Source organism: Trachemys scripta, chromosome 3 (genome assembly GCF_013100865.1).
Source record: "Trachemys scripta elegans isolate TJP31775 chromosome 3, CAS_Tse_1.0, whole genome shotgun sequence".
NCBI classification, from domain to species: domain Eukaryota; kingdom Metazoa; phylum Chordata; order Testudines; family Emydidae; genus Trachemys; species Trachemys scripta.
The window spans coordinates 117,285,801-117,301,294 of record NC_048300.1 but is presented as its reverse complement, the minus strand read 5'-3'; the positions used below and the strand labels follow the sequence as shown (position 1 = coordinate 117,301,294).

The 15,494-nt window shown below is 42.8% G+C and overlaps 2 protein-coding genes across 3 annotated transcripts in view; one reads left to right on the top strand and one right to left on the bottom strand.

The window, feature by feature from the left end:
• The window catches only part of TRAPPC3L (trafficking protein particle complex 3 like), a 53,622-nt gene that overhangs the window by 1,963 nt on the left and 36,165 nt on the right, over positions 1-15,494 (bottom strand). The window lies entirely within an intron of this gene.
• Positions 731-7,857, top strand: LOC117875006 (calcium homeostasis modulator protein 5-like). The gene is made up of 2 exons (XM_034765818.1): positions 731-1,284; positions 7,207-7,857. The coding sequence occupies exons 1-2, from the start codon at positions 745-747 to the stop codon at positions 7,594-7,596; spliced, it is 930 nt and encodes a 309-aa protein (XP_034621709.1). The 5' UTR covers positions 731-744; the 3' UTR covers positions 7,597-7,857.

Sequence of the window (15,494 nt, the reverse complement as noted above, 5' to 3'; positions counted from 1 at the left end):
AGGGACAAAAAATGTGCCACTTGAAACTATTTGTGTGTAAAACAGGCTAGAAGCTTTTAGATGCTACTTTCTATTGTTCGGTTTACCAATGAGAATAGAAGTAAGGGCTGAGGCCAGACAGAGAATCAGGGAGCTATGACTGGCTCCCTGACAGCTTCCCACTCTGCTGTACCCCACATAAGCTAGACACAGCAGAGAATCTGGACCTATATTGGATACCAAATAATATAGTGGGGGGGGGCACTGATTCCCTCCACATACAGTGGTTTTACTCTGGGGTCACTCCACTGGCTTCAGCAGAGTCACACTTCATTTACGCTAATATATGTGAGATCCAAATCGGGTCCAGGACTTTTAAGTATATTTCTGTAAACATTGATGATCATCGCTCAAGAATTCCCATGATCATCTAGTATGTATTTCTGTTTCCTTCTCATGGGAAGCTACAGTCAAATAACAGGCATGATAACTGAAATTGTGATTTTATTTGACAATAGAGCATTGTCTATATTGCAGGTTACAATACAGATTAATACTGTAGATATGCAAAATCTGCTTTGCCAGTAGCTAGTCCCATATATTTGTGAGGAAGGATCTACAATGACATCATCACTTTATCTAGGCTGCACTAAACCAGACTCTAGCTGGGTATTTTTCTTCTCAAGAGCTCCTCCCTCATACATTGCTATAAACTGCTGCACAATAAACAAAGCCTCATTTTTGTCTCTTTTGTGGACATCAAACATGGACGGTATCCAGACCATTCTGAAATTCCTTATTAATCGGAAAACTGCCATTGGTTACAGTTTTATGGCTCTACTGACAGTGGGAAGCGAACGTTTATTTTCTCTTGTTGCTTTCAAGTGTCCCTGCAGCAATGAAAACTTCATCTATGGTTTGGTATTTCTCTTTGCCCCAGCCTGGGTATTGCTAGTTATTGGGTATTTCATGAATAGCAGGATGTGGAAACTTTTCACAGGCTGCTGTCTGAATCCCAGGAAAATATTCCCCAAAGGGAACAGCTGCAGTTTCTTTTATGTCTTTGGACAAATCACCTTAAATGTTCTGATAGCTCCTGTGATGTGGCTTTCTGTGGCTTTGCTCAATGGAACTTTTTATGAATGTGCCATGAGTGGTTTGAAATATCCAGGGTACTTAAACACGCTCTGCAATAACAAATCTGTCAGGTGCTGGGAAGAGCTGAACAAAGTAGCTTGTGGCAAAACCACCATGTCCTCTTCAGAGAGTGAGGAATTAAAACTGACACTTCAAGCACAGTCTCAGGTAAGAAATACAGAATAACTGCTTTGTTATTTAGAATAAAGTTTTGTATTATTCCTTTGCTTTACCAGCACGAGATCCTAACATCAGGTGCTAACATAGTAATTTAAAATCAGAATGCCTGTACTGTGCAACAAAACAATATAGAATTGGTGAGGGGCAGATTCTCTACACTTGCTCAAGTTGAGTAATGTCTTACTTCTCAAGTAGATCACTGAAATCAACACGAGTAAGAAAATTGGAAACAGAAAGTTTGTTTCTTTAGTGGAAGAGAGTGACTCTAGGGAGAAGAATATATTGCATTGCCAGAGAAGGCTGAAGTAATTAAAAAGTAATTAAAAAGTAAAAAAAGGGGGGGGGGATACTATCAGATTTTAAAAAAAATCAATTACAGATTTTTAACTCTGTTACAAATAGCATCTTAGATTATTAAAACCAAAACTATTTTTAAACAGCTGATTTCCTTTGAACAGTTTATAAGGCTTATTTCATTTTGCATTTCTCTCATCTCAGATAAAAAAAATGGACTAGTTAGTTTCACTTTTATACAAAGTGTTTTTATTATATGAAGGAAAATAGAACTATAATAGTTACAATGAAAGAACAAAAAACATACAAAGGTAAAGCCATATTACTCACTCATATCCCACAATTCTATTTTATATTTGTTCATTGCTTTGTGATATAAGGAAATTCAGCGAAAAGGAACTAAAGAAATTAAAAAGAGAAAGGAAATGAGTGAAAGATGCATCCCACATTACTGCATCCCAAGCAGAAGAAATATCCTGCGGAGTCAGAAAATTATCATCATACAACAGTCACATCAATCTATAACAGTTGCCAATGCTGGAGACAGTTTAATTTTCAGGTCCTCATGCACTGGAAGAATCCTGCAATATATGGGTTACAAACGGTGCAGGGATTATTTTATTGTTCACAAAAATCAGTGTCCAGAAAATTAGAATTAAAAGCTTGGATGTAAAAAGCAACAGAGGGTCCTGTGGCACCTTTAAGACTAACAGAAGTATTGGAGCATAAGCTTTCGTGGGTGAATGCCCACTTCATCAGTCTTGCGTCTGATGAAGTGGGCATTCACCCATGAAAGCTTATGCTCCAATACTTCTGTTAGTCTTAGGACAGGTCTTCACTACGGGGGCGGGGGGGGGTCGATTTGAGATACGCAAATTCAGCTACGCGAATAGCGTAGCTGAATTCGACGTATCGGAGCCGACATACCCCGCTGTGAGGACGGCGGCAAAATCGACCTCCGCGGCTCCCCGTCGACAGCGCTTACTCCTACCTCCGCTGGTGGAGTAAGTGCGTCGATTCGGGGATCGATTGTCGTGTCCCAACGAGACGCGATAATTCGATCCTCGAGAGATCGATTTCTACCCGCCGATTCAGGTGGGTAGTGTAGACCTAGCCTTAAAGGTGCCACAGGACCCTCTGTTGCTTTTTACAGATTCAGACTAACACGGCTACCCCTCTGAAATTTGGATGTGTGTCTATTGGTCTTAAGTTGTGTATGTGGGAAACAGTGAAAGTCATCTGGCTAGCTAATTGTGCATGAGCAGCTAGATCATAGAAGCACAGAGTTCCCCATGTCAGATGGGAGCACTGAAGTGCTAAAAGGATGGATTATATGGGGAAAAGTTCATGTCACAAATTCTGCCAGCTAGCACAAGCATGATTTGAAAATAAGCAAAACGAGGCTGTTCTTTAAACACGTCCCCTCAAATTTTTTAGTCAATAAAAAACAAATGGTTCATCAGCATTCTGGTTCATCGAAGGACGTGATCATTCATAGAATATCAGAGTTGGAAGGGACCTCAAGAGATCATCTAGTCCAACCCCCTGCTCAAAGCAGGACCAATTCCCAGCGAATCATCCCAGCCAGGGCTTTGTCAAGCCGGGCCTTAAAAACCTCCAAGGAAGGAGACTCCACCACCTCCCTAGGTAACGCATTCCAGTGTTTCACCACCCTCCTAGTGAAATAGTTTTTCCTGATATCCAACCTGGACCTCCCCCACTGCAACTTGAGACCATTGCCCCTTGTTCTGTCGTCTGCCATCACTGAAACAGCCGAGCTCCATCCTCTTTGGAACCCCCCTTCAGGTAGTTGAAGGCTGCTATCAAATCCCCCCTCATTCTTCTCTTCTGGAGACTAAACAATCCCAGTTCCCTCAGCCTCTCCTCATAAGTCATGTGCTCCAGACCCCTAATCATTTTTGTTGCCCTCCGCTGGACTCTTTCCAATTTTTCCACAGCCTTCTTGTAGTGTGGGGCCCAAAACTGGACACAGTATTCCAGATGAGGCCTCACCAATGTCGAATAAAGGGGAACGATCACGTTCCTCGATCTGCTGGCAATGCCCCTACTTATACAGCCCAAAATGCCGTTAGCCTTCTTGGCAACAAGAGCACACTGTTGACTCATATCCAGCTTCTCGTCCACTGTAACCCCTAGGTCCTTTTCTGCAGAACTGCTACCTAGCCATTCGGTCCCTAGTCTGTAGCAGTGCATGGGATTCTTCCATCCTAAGTGCAGGACTCTGGACTTGTCCTTGTAGAACCTCATCAGGTTTCTTTTGGCCCAATCCTCTAATTTGTCTAGGTCCCTCCTTATCCTAGCCCTACGCTCCAGCATATCTTCCACTCCTCCCAATTTAGTGTCATCTGCAAACTTGCTGAGAGTGCAGTCCACGCCATCCTCCAGATCATTAATGAAGATATTGAACAAAACCAGCCCCAGGACTGACCCCTGGGCACTCTGCTTGAAACCGGCTGCCAATTAGACATGGAGCCATTGTTCACTACCCGTTGAGCCCGACGATCTAGCCAGTTTTCTATCCACCTTACAGTCCATTCATCCAGCCCATACTTCTTTAACTTGGCGGCAAGAATACTGTGGGAGACCTTATCAAAAGCTTTGCTAAAGTCAAGGAATAACACATCCACTGCTTTCCCCTCATCCACAGAGCCAGTTATCTCATCATAGAAGGCAATTAGGTTAGTCAGGCACGACTTCCCCTTCGTGAATCCATGCTGACTGTTCCTGATTACTTTCCTCCCTCTAAATGTTTCATAATTGATTCCTTGAGGACCTGCTCCATGATTTTTCCAGGGACTGAGGTGAGGCTGACTGGCCTGTAGTTCCCCGGATCCTCCTTCTTCCCTTTTTTAAAGATGGGCACTACATTAGCCTTTTTCCAGTCATCTGGGACCTCCCCTGATCGCCATGAGTTTTCAAAAATAATGGCTAATGGCTCTGCAATCTCACCCGCCAACTCCTTTAGCACCCTCGGATGCAGCGCATCCGGCCCCATGGACTTGTGCACGTCCAGTTTTTCTAAATAATCCCGGACCACTTCTTTCTCCACAGAGGGTTGGTCACCTTCTCCCCATGCTGTACTGCCCAGTGCAGCAATCTGGGAGCTGACCTTGTGCGTGAAGACAGAGGCAAAAAAATCATTGAGTACATTAGCTTTTTGCACATCCTCAGTCACTAGGTTGCCTCCCTCATTCAGTAAGGGGCCCACACTTTCCTTGATTTTCTTCTTGTTGCTAACATACCTGAAGAAACCCTTCTTGTTACTCTTAACATCTCTTGCTAACTGCAACTCCAACTGTGATTTGGCCTTCCTGATTTCACTCCTGCACGCCTGAGCAATATTTTTATACTCCTCCCTGGTCATTTGTCCAATCTTCCACTTCTTGTAAGCTTCTTTTTTGCGTTTAAGATCAGCAAGGATTTCACTGTTTAGCCAAGCTGGTCGCCTGCCATATTTACTATTCTTTCCATACATCGGGATGGTTTGTTCCTGCAACCTCAATAAGGATTCTTTAAAATACAGCCAGCTCTCCTGGACCCCTTTGTCCTTCATGTTATTCTCCCAGGGGATCCTGCCCATCTGTTCCCTGAGGGAGTCAAAGTCTGCTTTTCTGAAGTCCAGGGTCCGTATTCTGCTGCTCTCCTTTCTTCCTTGTGTCAGGATCCTGAACTCGACCATCTCATGGTCACTGCCTCCCAGGTTCCCATCCACTTTTGCTTCCCCTACTAGTTCTTCCCTGTTTGTGAGCAGCAGGTCAAGAAAAGCTTTGCCCCTAGTTGGTTCCTCCAGCACATGCACCAGGAAATTGTCCCCTACACTTTCCAAAAATTTCCTGGATTGCCTGGAGGAAATTCCCCTCTATTTGACATTGGTGAGGCCTCATCTGGAGTACTGTGTCCAGTTTGGGGCCCCACACTACAAGAAGAATGTGGAAAAATTGGAAAGAATCCAGCGGAGGACAACAAAAATGATTAGGGGGCTGGAGCACATGACTTATGAGGAGAGGCTGAGGGAACTGGGACTGTTTAGTCTGCAGAAGAGAAGAATGAGGGGGGATTTGATAGCTGCTTTCAACTACCTGAAAGGGGGTTCCAAAGAGGATGGATCTAGACTGATCTCAGTGGTAGCAGATGACAGAACAAGGAGCAATGGTCTCAAGTTGCAGTGGGGAAGGTTTAGGTTGGATATTAGGAAAAAAATTTTCACTAGGAGGGTTGTGAAGCACTGGAATGGGTTACCTAGGGAGGTGGTGGAATCTCCTTCCTTAGAGGTTTTTAAGGTCAGGCTTGATAAAGTCCTGGCTGGTCCTGCTTTGAGCAGGGGGTTGGACTAGATGACCTCCTGAGGTCCCTTCCAACCCTGATATTCTATAATTCTATGATTCTCTGTTTCACACATTTCTATGAGTAAATTGTTTATATATTTCTCTCAGGTAAATACAGATTTTACCTGGTAATTATTTGTACATGACAGGTTCCAGATCTCCATATCATCACTATTAGAGCTCTCTGGAGAATGATAATTCCATTTTACAGCAACATTTGAAGTCTTCAAATGTATGAAAACACACATTTTTGCACAATGGAATTCTGTCAGCTGAGCATTTCAATTTGGAAAAGCTGGGGTATGTTTGTGTGGGCTGGTGGATCACTTTTTGAAATCTCAAAAATTCTCGTGGGACAGGAAAGCGGTTACTCACCCAGCTCTAGTGCCAATTTACCCTCTTCTATCTACCTACATTTTCCTTGGTGTGATGAAACATACTGAGCAATTTCAAACATCGTATACACCTATATATTTCTGTGATGAATCTGCGCAGCTGAGACCTTGATATCATCTTCTCTAACCTATTTGGCGAGACGGATTTATATAAATAAGACACCATTCCTGCTGGAAGGAAGCTTCATTTTTAAACTCATGCTGTGCATTTTTAAAATGCTTTGACTGATCATTTTGACTTTTCTTGGGTTTTCTACCAGTCAATTAAGAAAACTATAAAAGACACAGGATGGTCTTGTGGTTAAGGCAGTGGACTTGGATGATCTGGATTCACTTCCTGTAATTGTTGACAAGTCACTTCATCGTTCTGTGTGTCAGTTCCCCACTGGTAAAACAGTTCCTTTCTCCCACCCTTTATCTGTCTTCTCTATTTAGACTGTAAGTTGTTTGAGGCAAGGACTGTCTCTTACTATGTCCATGTTCAGCACTTTTCTCAATGAAACCCTTATCTCAGTAGGGACCTCTAGGCACAACAGTAATACAAATAAATAATATAATTTAAAAACCACACAAATCTGTGGCAAAATACAAAATGTAGGGTATTCAGTATTCTTGATCCTCACTTATGGCATATTTTATTGTTTTTGCTCCAAATACAGAACTCCTGTTGACATCAGTGGGAGTTTTGGGTACAAAATGAATAAAAAGAAATATGCAATATTGATCTACACTTATGGCTAAGAGATCCACACTGTGGCTGGGAAAAGAAAACTGTATCCTCAACACAAAGAACTGTGACTCAGTTATTCCTGATCTAAGTGAAATTTAGATTCAGGTTTTTTTGACGTGCATGGCCTGTTTATTTTCTTTTCCAGGTTCTAGGATGGTGCATCATAGTCACTACAGCTCTTTTGTCTCTGTTAACCACCTGTTGTGCCAGGTGTCAATCTAAAATCAGCCACCTTCAAATGAAGTTCTGGAGGATCTACATAGAGAAGGAGAGAGAACAACTGGAACAACTTTTCCAGCTATATGCTACCAAACTCAGTGAACGAAACCTGACGAGCTTTTTTGAGAACGAAGAACCGGATGCCTTTCCCATGCCAACCTTCCGGGCCTGGGAAGACGCTTCTCAACTCTACTCTTTCAACAGCAGTGAGCAGCACTACAGCACCCTTCATAGACTGGTTGAAGATGGCAAGAAAGACATCAGTGAGGAAAGAGAGACAATGCTGGACTTTGTAGATGGGCGGGAAATAGTATAGCTAATAGCCATGTTCAGCCTTTTTAAATATTTTGCTAATGTGATTTAATTTTAACAGTTTTAATCTTTATATTTTGCTGATAGTGGCCTCTCTTTCTCCATTCTTTATTTCTCTCCCAACCAGTGGCATGCCATCTATGAGTGCAACACACACATTGCATGCCCAACCGGCTGTGCGCCATTCAACTGGCAGCCCAAATCCAACCTGTGGGATGATTCCGGTCCAGCCCCAAAATGGCATCCTCTGCACAGCGTGACCTTGCACATATGTGAGGTCATACTGCATGGAGGATGCCATTTTGGACTGCCGACGACATGCAAATGAGTTGCTGCATCATGCCATACTAAAACTGTCACGGCACACTATCATTCCCAACTATATGCTTGCTCAAGAAAGGTGGAAAGAAAGTTCTTCTGTGCTTCAGACTCCTAATCCAAACCTCACTGAAGTCAAAGGGAATCTTTCAGTTGACTTCAGTGGGCTTTGGATCAGGCCCCAACACTATAAAGAATTCAGCACAGATTTTGATTAGATTTGTTCAATGTCAACAAATGCAATAGTTCTTTGTATACAACATATAGCATGCCATATCATTTAAATAAAGAAAATATCATAAGGTGGCTATTTAATTTAAATAATGCATTGTCATTATTTTTTCTCCCATTGGAAATCTGGGAATCCTTCCTTTGTAATGCTAGAAAGCTCCCATTTCTGCTTCTGGAGGGTTCTGCAATGTTGGGACTTAAACATGTCACTGGTGCAGGAATGTAGAATCTTGTCTGTTGTTGGCCTTGGTCCAGTGGAAAACTGAAGGGGTGAGAGGAAATTCCACATATAGAGAGAATATATATGTGGCAGGCTGATTTTATTGAGTGTCTGCAGCTGCTAAAATGTTGGAAAGTTAGAATAAGTCTGGGGTGAGATGAATTAGCAGTCAGAGTACAGGTGAGGTGACTGTGGTACCGAGGTTCATAATAAGTGCATTAATCACATAGCCCTGTGATTTCTCATAAGGATTTTGAATTCAGAACATGGGTCACAACCACATTTTCCCTTCTCCAGAATTTTTAGAAATATTGTAAAAACTGAACCCAAAGCAGCCATCAAGATCTTTTCCCTTGGGTGACTGGCAGGCTTTTATGTAGCATCTTATAAATTAAATTAATAGAGATATCCTATCTTGTAGAACTGGAAGGGACCTTGAAAGATTATTGAGTCCAGCCCACTGCCTGGACCAAGTACTGATTTTGCCCCAGATCCCTAAGTGGCCCCCTGAAGGACTGAACTCACAGCCCTGGGGTTAGCAGGCCAATGCTCAAACCACTGAGCTATCCTGCCCCCTCTTACCATCAATCTCCCCAATCATGAAAGAGATCATATTTCTGCACAGCTGAACTGTTTTTAAATCAGACTCTTAACAACAGGTACATTTCCTCCACTCATCTGTTCTGTTTTCAGTAAATATATTCATTGTAATCAAGGCAAGGAAATTTCTATTCTGCATTCACATTTTAGTTCCTTTTCCCCTATCCATTATATTATATCCAAGAGTATAATACACATGTAAGATCTAGTACTAACATCTATTTGGGTTTTTTTGTGGAGAAGTTAGTGACTTCAAGCAATTGTAGGATTAGTTAAAAAAACGGGTTGATATAGACTAACTCGGCTACCACTGAAACCTGTAGGATTAGGGTTAGTTGTTGGTGTTAGTGAGACTGATTAGCCTCATCTTGTGTGAAGATCCTGATATGGGCCATTAGTAACAATTAGCAGCAGAGACTATGGAGGCAGCAGCTTTCAGGAAGAAAAGCTAAAGCAATTCTGTCATGCATGTTATCATACATCAGGCCATTCTCCTTATCTACTCCTTGCTAGAGAGTCCATAAGCCAACTTCTCTGTGGTAGTAAATGGGCGCGGCTTAAGTAAAATTTTAACAAATTATGTACACCACCGAAGAATTTGGTCCTATAAAGTACAATTGTGTACAAAATAATTGCTGCACATCATAAGCCAAATCCTTCAGTCCTTATTTGGTCATAGAGTCAGCTCAATACTGCACACAATTATTCATGAACAAATATTCACGCAACAACTGCAAGTTCATTTTGACACTTGCCTTTTATTTGCTTTCCACAAACATTCATACAGTTAATTTTTTATTTACCAGTCTGTTCCTGGTAAGAGAAAATATCGGGATACTTTATATTAGTACTGAAAGTGTCTGCCTGTAGCTTTCCAGGTACAGATATGGCTTCCATCACTATAGTATCTGAGCATCTCTTTACAAGGCTCTTTTGGGATTTGAGAATCTTCCAATCAGGAAGCAGAATCTCACCTTGTGAACAGCAAACCGTGAATAAGTGAAGGAATAGTCATGGTTAACAGTTTGTGAGAAATTCACAGGTTGAAATATATTTGTATAAACTATTCATTGAATAATTTCAGTTAGCAAATTCATGCAAACTGAAGTCTCTTAGTGGATAATTCATGAGTTGAAAAGGGGCTTAAATTCATTGAATAAATTATTTACTGAAAATAGTTCACCCAGTTCTAGTCAGTCTTCACTCAAGCAAAATTCAGTTGTTACCAACATGAGTTCTGCATAAGTAAGCACTACAGGGTAGAGCCCTAAAGCTTGTGCTTATGTGATAAATCCATATTGAAACAGATCCTCAGTCAAACCCCCAGCAAGTGTGGGCTTTTGTGCTTTGGATGTTCTGTGAGGAAAATAATGGATGGCTCACATGGTCTTCAGACCACCTAGAAGACTTGCGGAGGAAGCAAGGAATGCATGTGTACCTTAAAGAAATCAATTTTGGGGCTATTGCCCTGATTCAGGAAAGCATCCCTGTTCAAGAAAGCACTTAACTTTAAACATGTGCTTAAGTCTCATTGAAGTAAATGGGATTTAAGCACAAGTATGTACTTAGGTGCTTTTTCAAATAAGCCTAAGCACTGATTTGTCATCCAAACACCATATCTATGTTTTGACAGGAAATGCTGATGAGCTCCTTCACTTTCTAACAAGTAGTGAAGTACAGAGACTTCCAGAAAATCAAGTATATATTCATGAATTTTGTCTTACTACACTAATTATTTAACCCGGAATGGTTGATATAGAATGTGTTAATCTTTGAAAAAGTGGCCATTCCTTGAAAGTCATAAAATCCACAGGGTTTAAGACCAGAATGGACCATTAAATCATCTAGTCTGACCTCCCATATATCACAAGACATTAAATTTCATCCAGCTATCCCCGTACTGAGCGTAATGACTTGTAGAAAGCACACAGTAAACATAAATCTTTACAACTATAGATCCAGTCCTTCAATGTTTACTCTGAGCTCCAATGGATGGGAGAGAGGTTGCCTAAAGACTGATTAAGGATATCAAGAATAAACACTTAATTAGAAAAATGTGGTAATTTTGTCTTCAAGGTTGTTGTTTTTTTACATCAGATTATCTTTTAGCATTTAACATGTACAGAAATGGATACTCAGCAAAGTATAATTCACTAGGAGTAAAATTTTCAAAAGGGCCTCATCCTGGGCAAGAAGCAATGGGCTTAAATTGCAGCCAGGGAGGTTTAGGTTGGACATTAAGAAAAACTTGCTAACTGTCAGGGTAATTAAGCACTGGAATAAATTGCCTGGGAAGGTTGTGAAATCTCCATCATTGGAGGTTTTTAAGAACAGGTTAGACAAATACCTGTCAGGAAAGGTCTAGTTATTACGTAGTCCTGCCTTGAGTCTTGAAGTCCCTTCCAGTCCTACACTTCTATGATTCTATGATCCCATTTTTCTAAGTGATGTAGACGTTCAGGAGTCAAAATCTCCTTAATGCCTTAGTCCCTGAGTCACTTTTGAAACTGGGACTTAGTTTCCTAAATCACTTAGGCACTTTTGAAAATTTTACTCAAGCCTTTGGTTCTCTCTCTGCACTCTTCCCCCCCACCCCCCCAAAAAAATCTTTAGTTTCATTACAAATTGCCATTTGGCTACCGGGAACTTTCTGCAGAAAATCAGTTGAGTGTCCCTCAGTTTGAAGCATACGCTTCCAATTAAAGGTTTCAGAGTTGTTTTCAATTAAAATTGACTATGGCACACAGCCCACAGAGTCCTGCAAGCAGATGTCTCAAACTCTATTTTTATGAAAATTGTCTCTAAAGAAAACTTTCAGTTGCAACATCTCCCTGCATGCGCTTTGCTGGACCTTAGGGGCAAAAAGGATGACTGAAGACTGAAAATTCGTCCACAGAAAGTTAGGAGGACTTATCACTTTTACAGATAATTTTGAGATCAAACTATATTAGAAAAATTATCAAAACCTCATTAATACCCCGGAGAGACAGGTATATGCCAAAATCTCCATTTTAAAGATTGGAAAACTGAACCAGAGTTGTTAAGGGCTACAATGTAACTTTACACTATACCCAGGCTAAGGGGCAGCTCTTAGCTGTCTAGGTTGTCAACTTTCTAATCGCACAAAATCAAACACCCTTTCCCCACCCCTGCCCCACTCCTTATCTGAGGCCCTGCCTCTGCCCCCCTTCTCTGAGGCCTCGCCCCTCACTAACTCCATCCCCCCTTCCCTCTCTCACTCGCTCTTCCCCACCCTCACTTGCTCATTTTTACCGGGGTGAGGAAGGGGGTTGGGTACAGGAGGAGGTGAGGGCTCCAGTTGAGGGTTTGGGCTCTGGCTGGGGGTTCGGGCTCTGGGGTGGGGCCAGAAATGAGGGGTTCAAGGTGTGGGAGGGGGCAGGATCAGGGCAGGATCAGGGGGTTGGGGTGTGAGCTCTGGGATGGGGCTAAGGATGAAGGGTTTGGAGTGCACGAGGGGGCTCCATGCTGGGGAGTGGAGCAGAGGGGTTTGAAGTGTGGGAGGGGGTTCCAGGCTGAGGCGGAGGTGTTGGAGGGGGTATGGGCTCTGGGCTGGGGGTACGGGTTATGGGGTGAGCCCAGAAATGAGGGGGTCAGGATGTGGGAGGGGGCTCAGGGCTGAGGCAGAGGGTTGGGATGTGGGACGGGGTGCAGGGTGTGGGTTCTGGGAGGAAGTTTGGATGTGGGAGGGGCCTCCAGGCTGAGGCAGGGAATTGGGAGAGGGCGTGGGCTCTGGGAGGGAGTTTGGGTGTGGGAGGGGGCTCCAGGCTGGGGCAGGGAGTTGGGGTGTGGACTCCGGGCGGCGCTTACCTCGGGGGGCTTTCTGGATGTGGCGACATGTCCCTTGACTCCTAGGCGTAGGTGTGGCCAGGCGGCTTTGCGTGGTTGATGCTGCCCCTGCAGCTCCCATTGGCTGTGTTTCCCAGCCAATTGGAACTGCAGAGCAGGCGCATGGGGTGGGACCAGCACGTGGAGTCCCCCTGCCTGCCCCTGCACCTTGGAGCCAGAGAGACGTGTCACCGCTTCTGGGAGCCACGCAGAGCCAGGTAGGGAGCCTGCTAGTCCCGCACCATCTAGACTTTTAATGGCCTGGCCAGCTTTGCTGACTGGAGCTGCCAGGGTCCCTTTTTGACCGGACATTTCCGTCAAAAACCGGACCCTTCGCAAGCCTAGCTGAGCCACCCCAGCAGCAGTCCAGAGACGAAACAGACTCAGAGTCAGAATTCCTCCCCGCTTTGCTCTGGGTAAGGAGTAAGTTACTTTTTCATGAAGTACCTTACATATCCCACACTGTGTGCCTGGCTGGCTACTTGGCTGGTGAAGAAGAAGAACAGGGCCAGGCCGCCAGGTCACTTCTAGTCTCTCTCAGTCCTCTCTCCTTCCAGTGTGGAATGGAGAGCACTGGGTAAGTAGTTCCTGCTCTCTCCTCAGCATCTAGAGTGGCAATCTGAGCCAAGCTGAGCATGGGAGTAAAGCCTGTGAAAATCTAGCCGTGAATGATTTGTAAAGGGTTTGTCTACATTGCAAGTGAAGGTGTGATTATAGCATGTGTAGGCATGGTAACAGTAGTAGTAGTAGTGAACAAATGGTGCTGGGGCCTAGCAACACAAGTATATACCAGGGTCCCCAGAAGACTTGCACTTGGGAGGTTAGCCTGGCTGAAGCCCATGCCACCATGTCTGCCTACCTATGCTACAATCACACTTACAGGGTAGACATACCCAAAGAGAGTCAGTGGCAAAGTCAGTTAGAACTATGGAGGTCCTGGCTCTTAGATTATTAAACCACTCTCTCTAAAGTGGATAAGAATGAAGATTCCATTTTCTGAAATCAAGATGGTAAAAAATAAACAAGACCTAAGAACATAGGAATGATGTGATAACACTTACAGCTCTTATTTGCTAAAACTGATCAAAACCAGAATTTCTGCCCCACAGGAAATTATAAATTATAATATATCAATATTTGTTTTCATCCCAAATCTGGACAAGAAGTCAATATCAAAACTTTCAGGGAACCAAAGTTCTGAAAAATTTTGATTTGTGCAAATGTCAAAATATTTTGGTTCAGTTTGTTGACTGGAAACAAAATCTTTTGTTTCTGGTCCTTGGGCAAAGGTAAATCTACATCTGCCTGTGCTGCCTCATGGGAGTTATAATTCAGATGTCTCAGCCTCATGCCCTCATTCTCTCCTATCAGCTGGGCTCCCCAGTCAAACTCATTTCCCATGATGAATTGTGGCCATGGGCCTCCCATGATGCACTGCAGCAGCTCAGTCAGGGGGAGACAGACAGCGGTTTATCCTGGGAGATGAAGTCTGGGAGGGGAGTCTGGCCCATATAGGAGACAGGGGGCTGAGGCACCTGAACTACTATTCCTAATTCACGGGTACTGTGGTGGCTCAAATGGATGCAGAGATGAATGTTAACCTACCCAAAACAAACGAAAAAAATAATTTCAGGAAAAAAACAATATTTTCCCATGGAAAATGTCAGTGTTGTATTAACCATATTTTCCATAAAAAAACAACAACAACAACAAAAAACAGAAAGTTCCCAAGCAATGCTATTGTTTGCCCTGTTGCTCAGTTTACTAGACTCTTCCCCCTAACAACACATTTTTCTCATTTAATTATCAGAGTTCTGCTAAACTCTTCCCCTGCTTTATATCTCACTCTGCTCAGTCAATCTCCAAGCTTCTGTTATTGAGGAAAGTAACCAGTTAAATGTGCTAAGTGCCTCATATGTTTTGTATTTAGTCTGTGCTGTATTTCACATTAGAATATTTTGTGGCTTTCCAAATTCTTTTGTTAAAATTTCCGGTGCAAAGCAGAACTCGCAAAGCAGAACTCACTAAGTAGGAAACTATGTAGGACAGTGGCTATTAACTAGTAAAAGGGATTAAAATAAGAAGGTAAAACATTAAAAACTATAAACAAGTAACTGAGAAAAGCTTAGGACTTCACAATAAGTGGATGGAATGTGAGAGGTAGAATAAGAATATTTGAAGAAATCTAATTAATAGGTAAGAAATGAGCCTTATATTTTCACCCCAGAGTGTGTCTGGCCACAATATTCTTGAAAGCTACCCTGTGTAGTTCCTTTGAGGGTGAAATAAGGCAACCCATGGTTGGGGCAGTGCTCACTTCCAAGCCATCCTCACGAGGAAAAGGTTTTTGACTCCCCAAAATTGAGGCAATTTTACAAAACTGAACTTCAACCTCCCTGTGCCTGTTTCCACATATGCAAAATTGGAGAAATAATAGGACCTCTCTGACCACCTCCCATATATTTATGAATTTACCATGATATCACCCTTGTAAGATAGGAAGGTATTAGTGTGCCATTTTTCAGGAGATTGTGATTTGTTCAGGATTGCCAAGAAATTGAACACACACATACCTACCTACCTAGCAGGCCATTCTTTAACCACAAGACCCTTCCTAACTGTTGAGAACTCACTTCATTAACATTTGTAAGATGCCTAAGTACAGTGCTGAGTTGCTGAGGGCAGGT

Excerpts from the sequence above, each read along its gene's own strand:
- LOC117875006 (XM_034765818.1), top strand. The coding sequence starts at position 745 with ATGGACGGTATCCAGACCATTCTGAAATTCCTTATTAATCGGAAAACT. Across the intron at positions 1,285-7,206 it reads CACTTCAAGCACAGTCTCAG|GTTCTAGGATGGTGCATCAT; the intron begins GTAAGAAATACA and ends TTTCTTTTCCAG.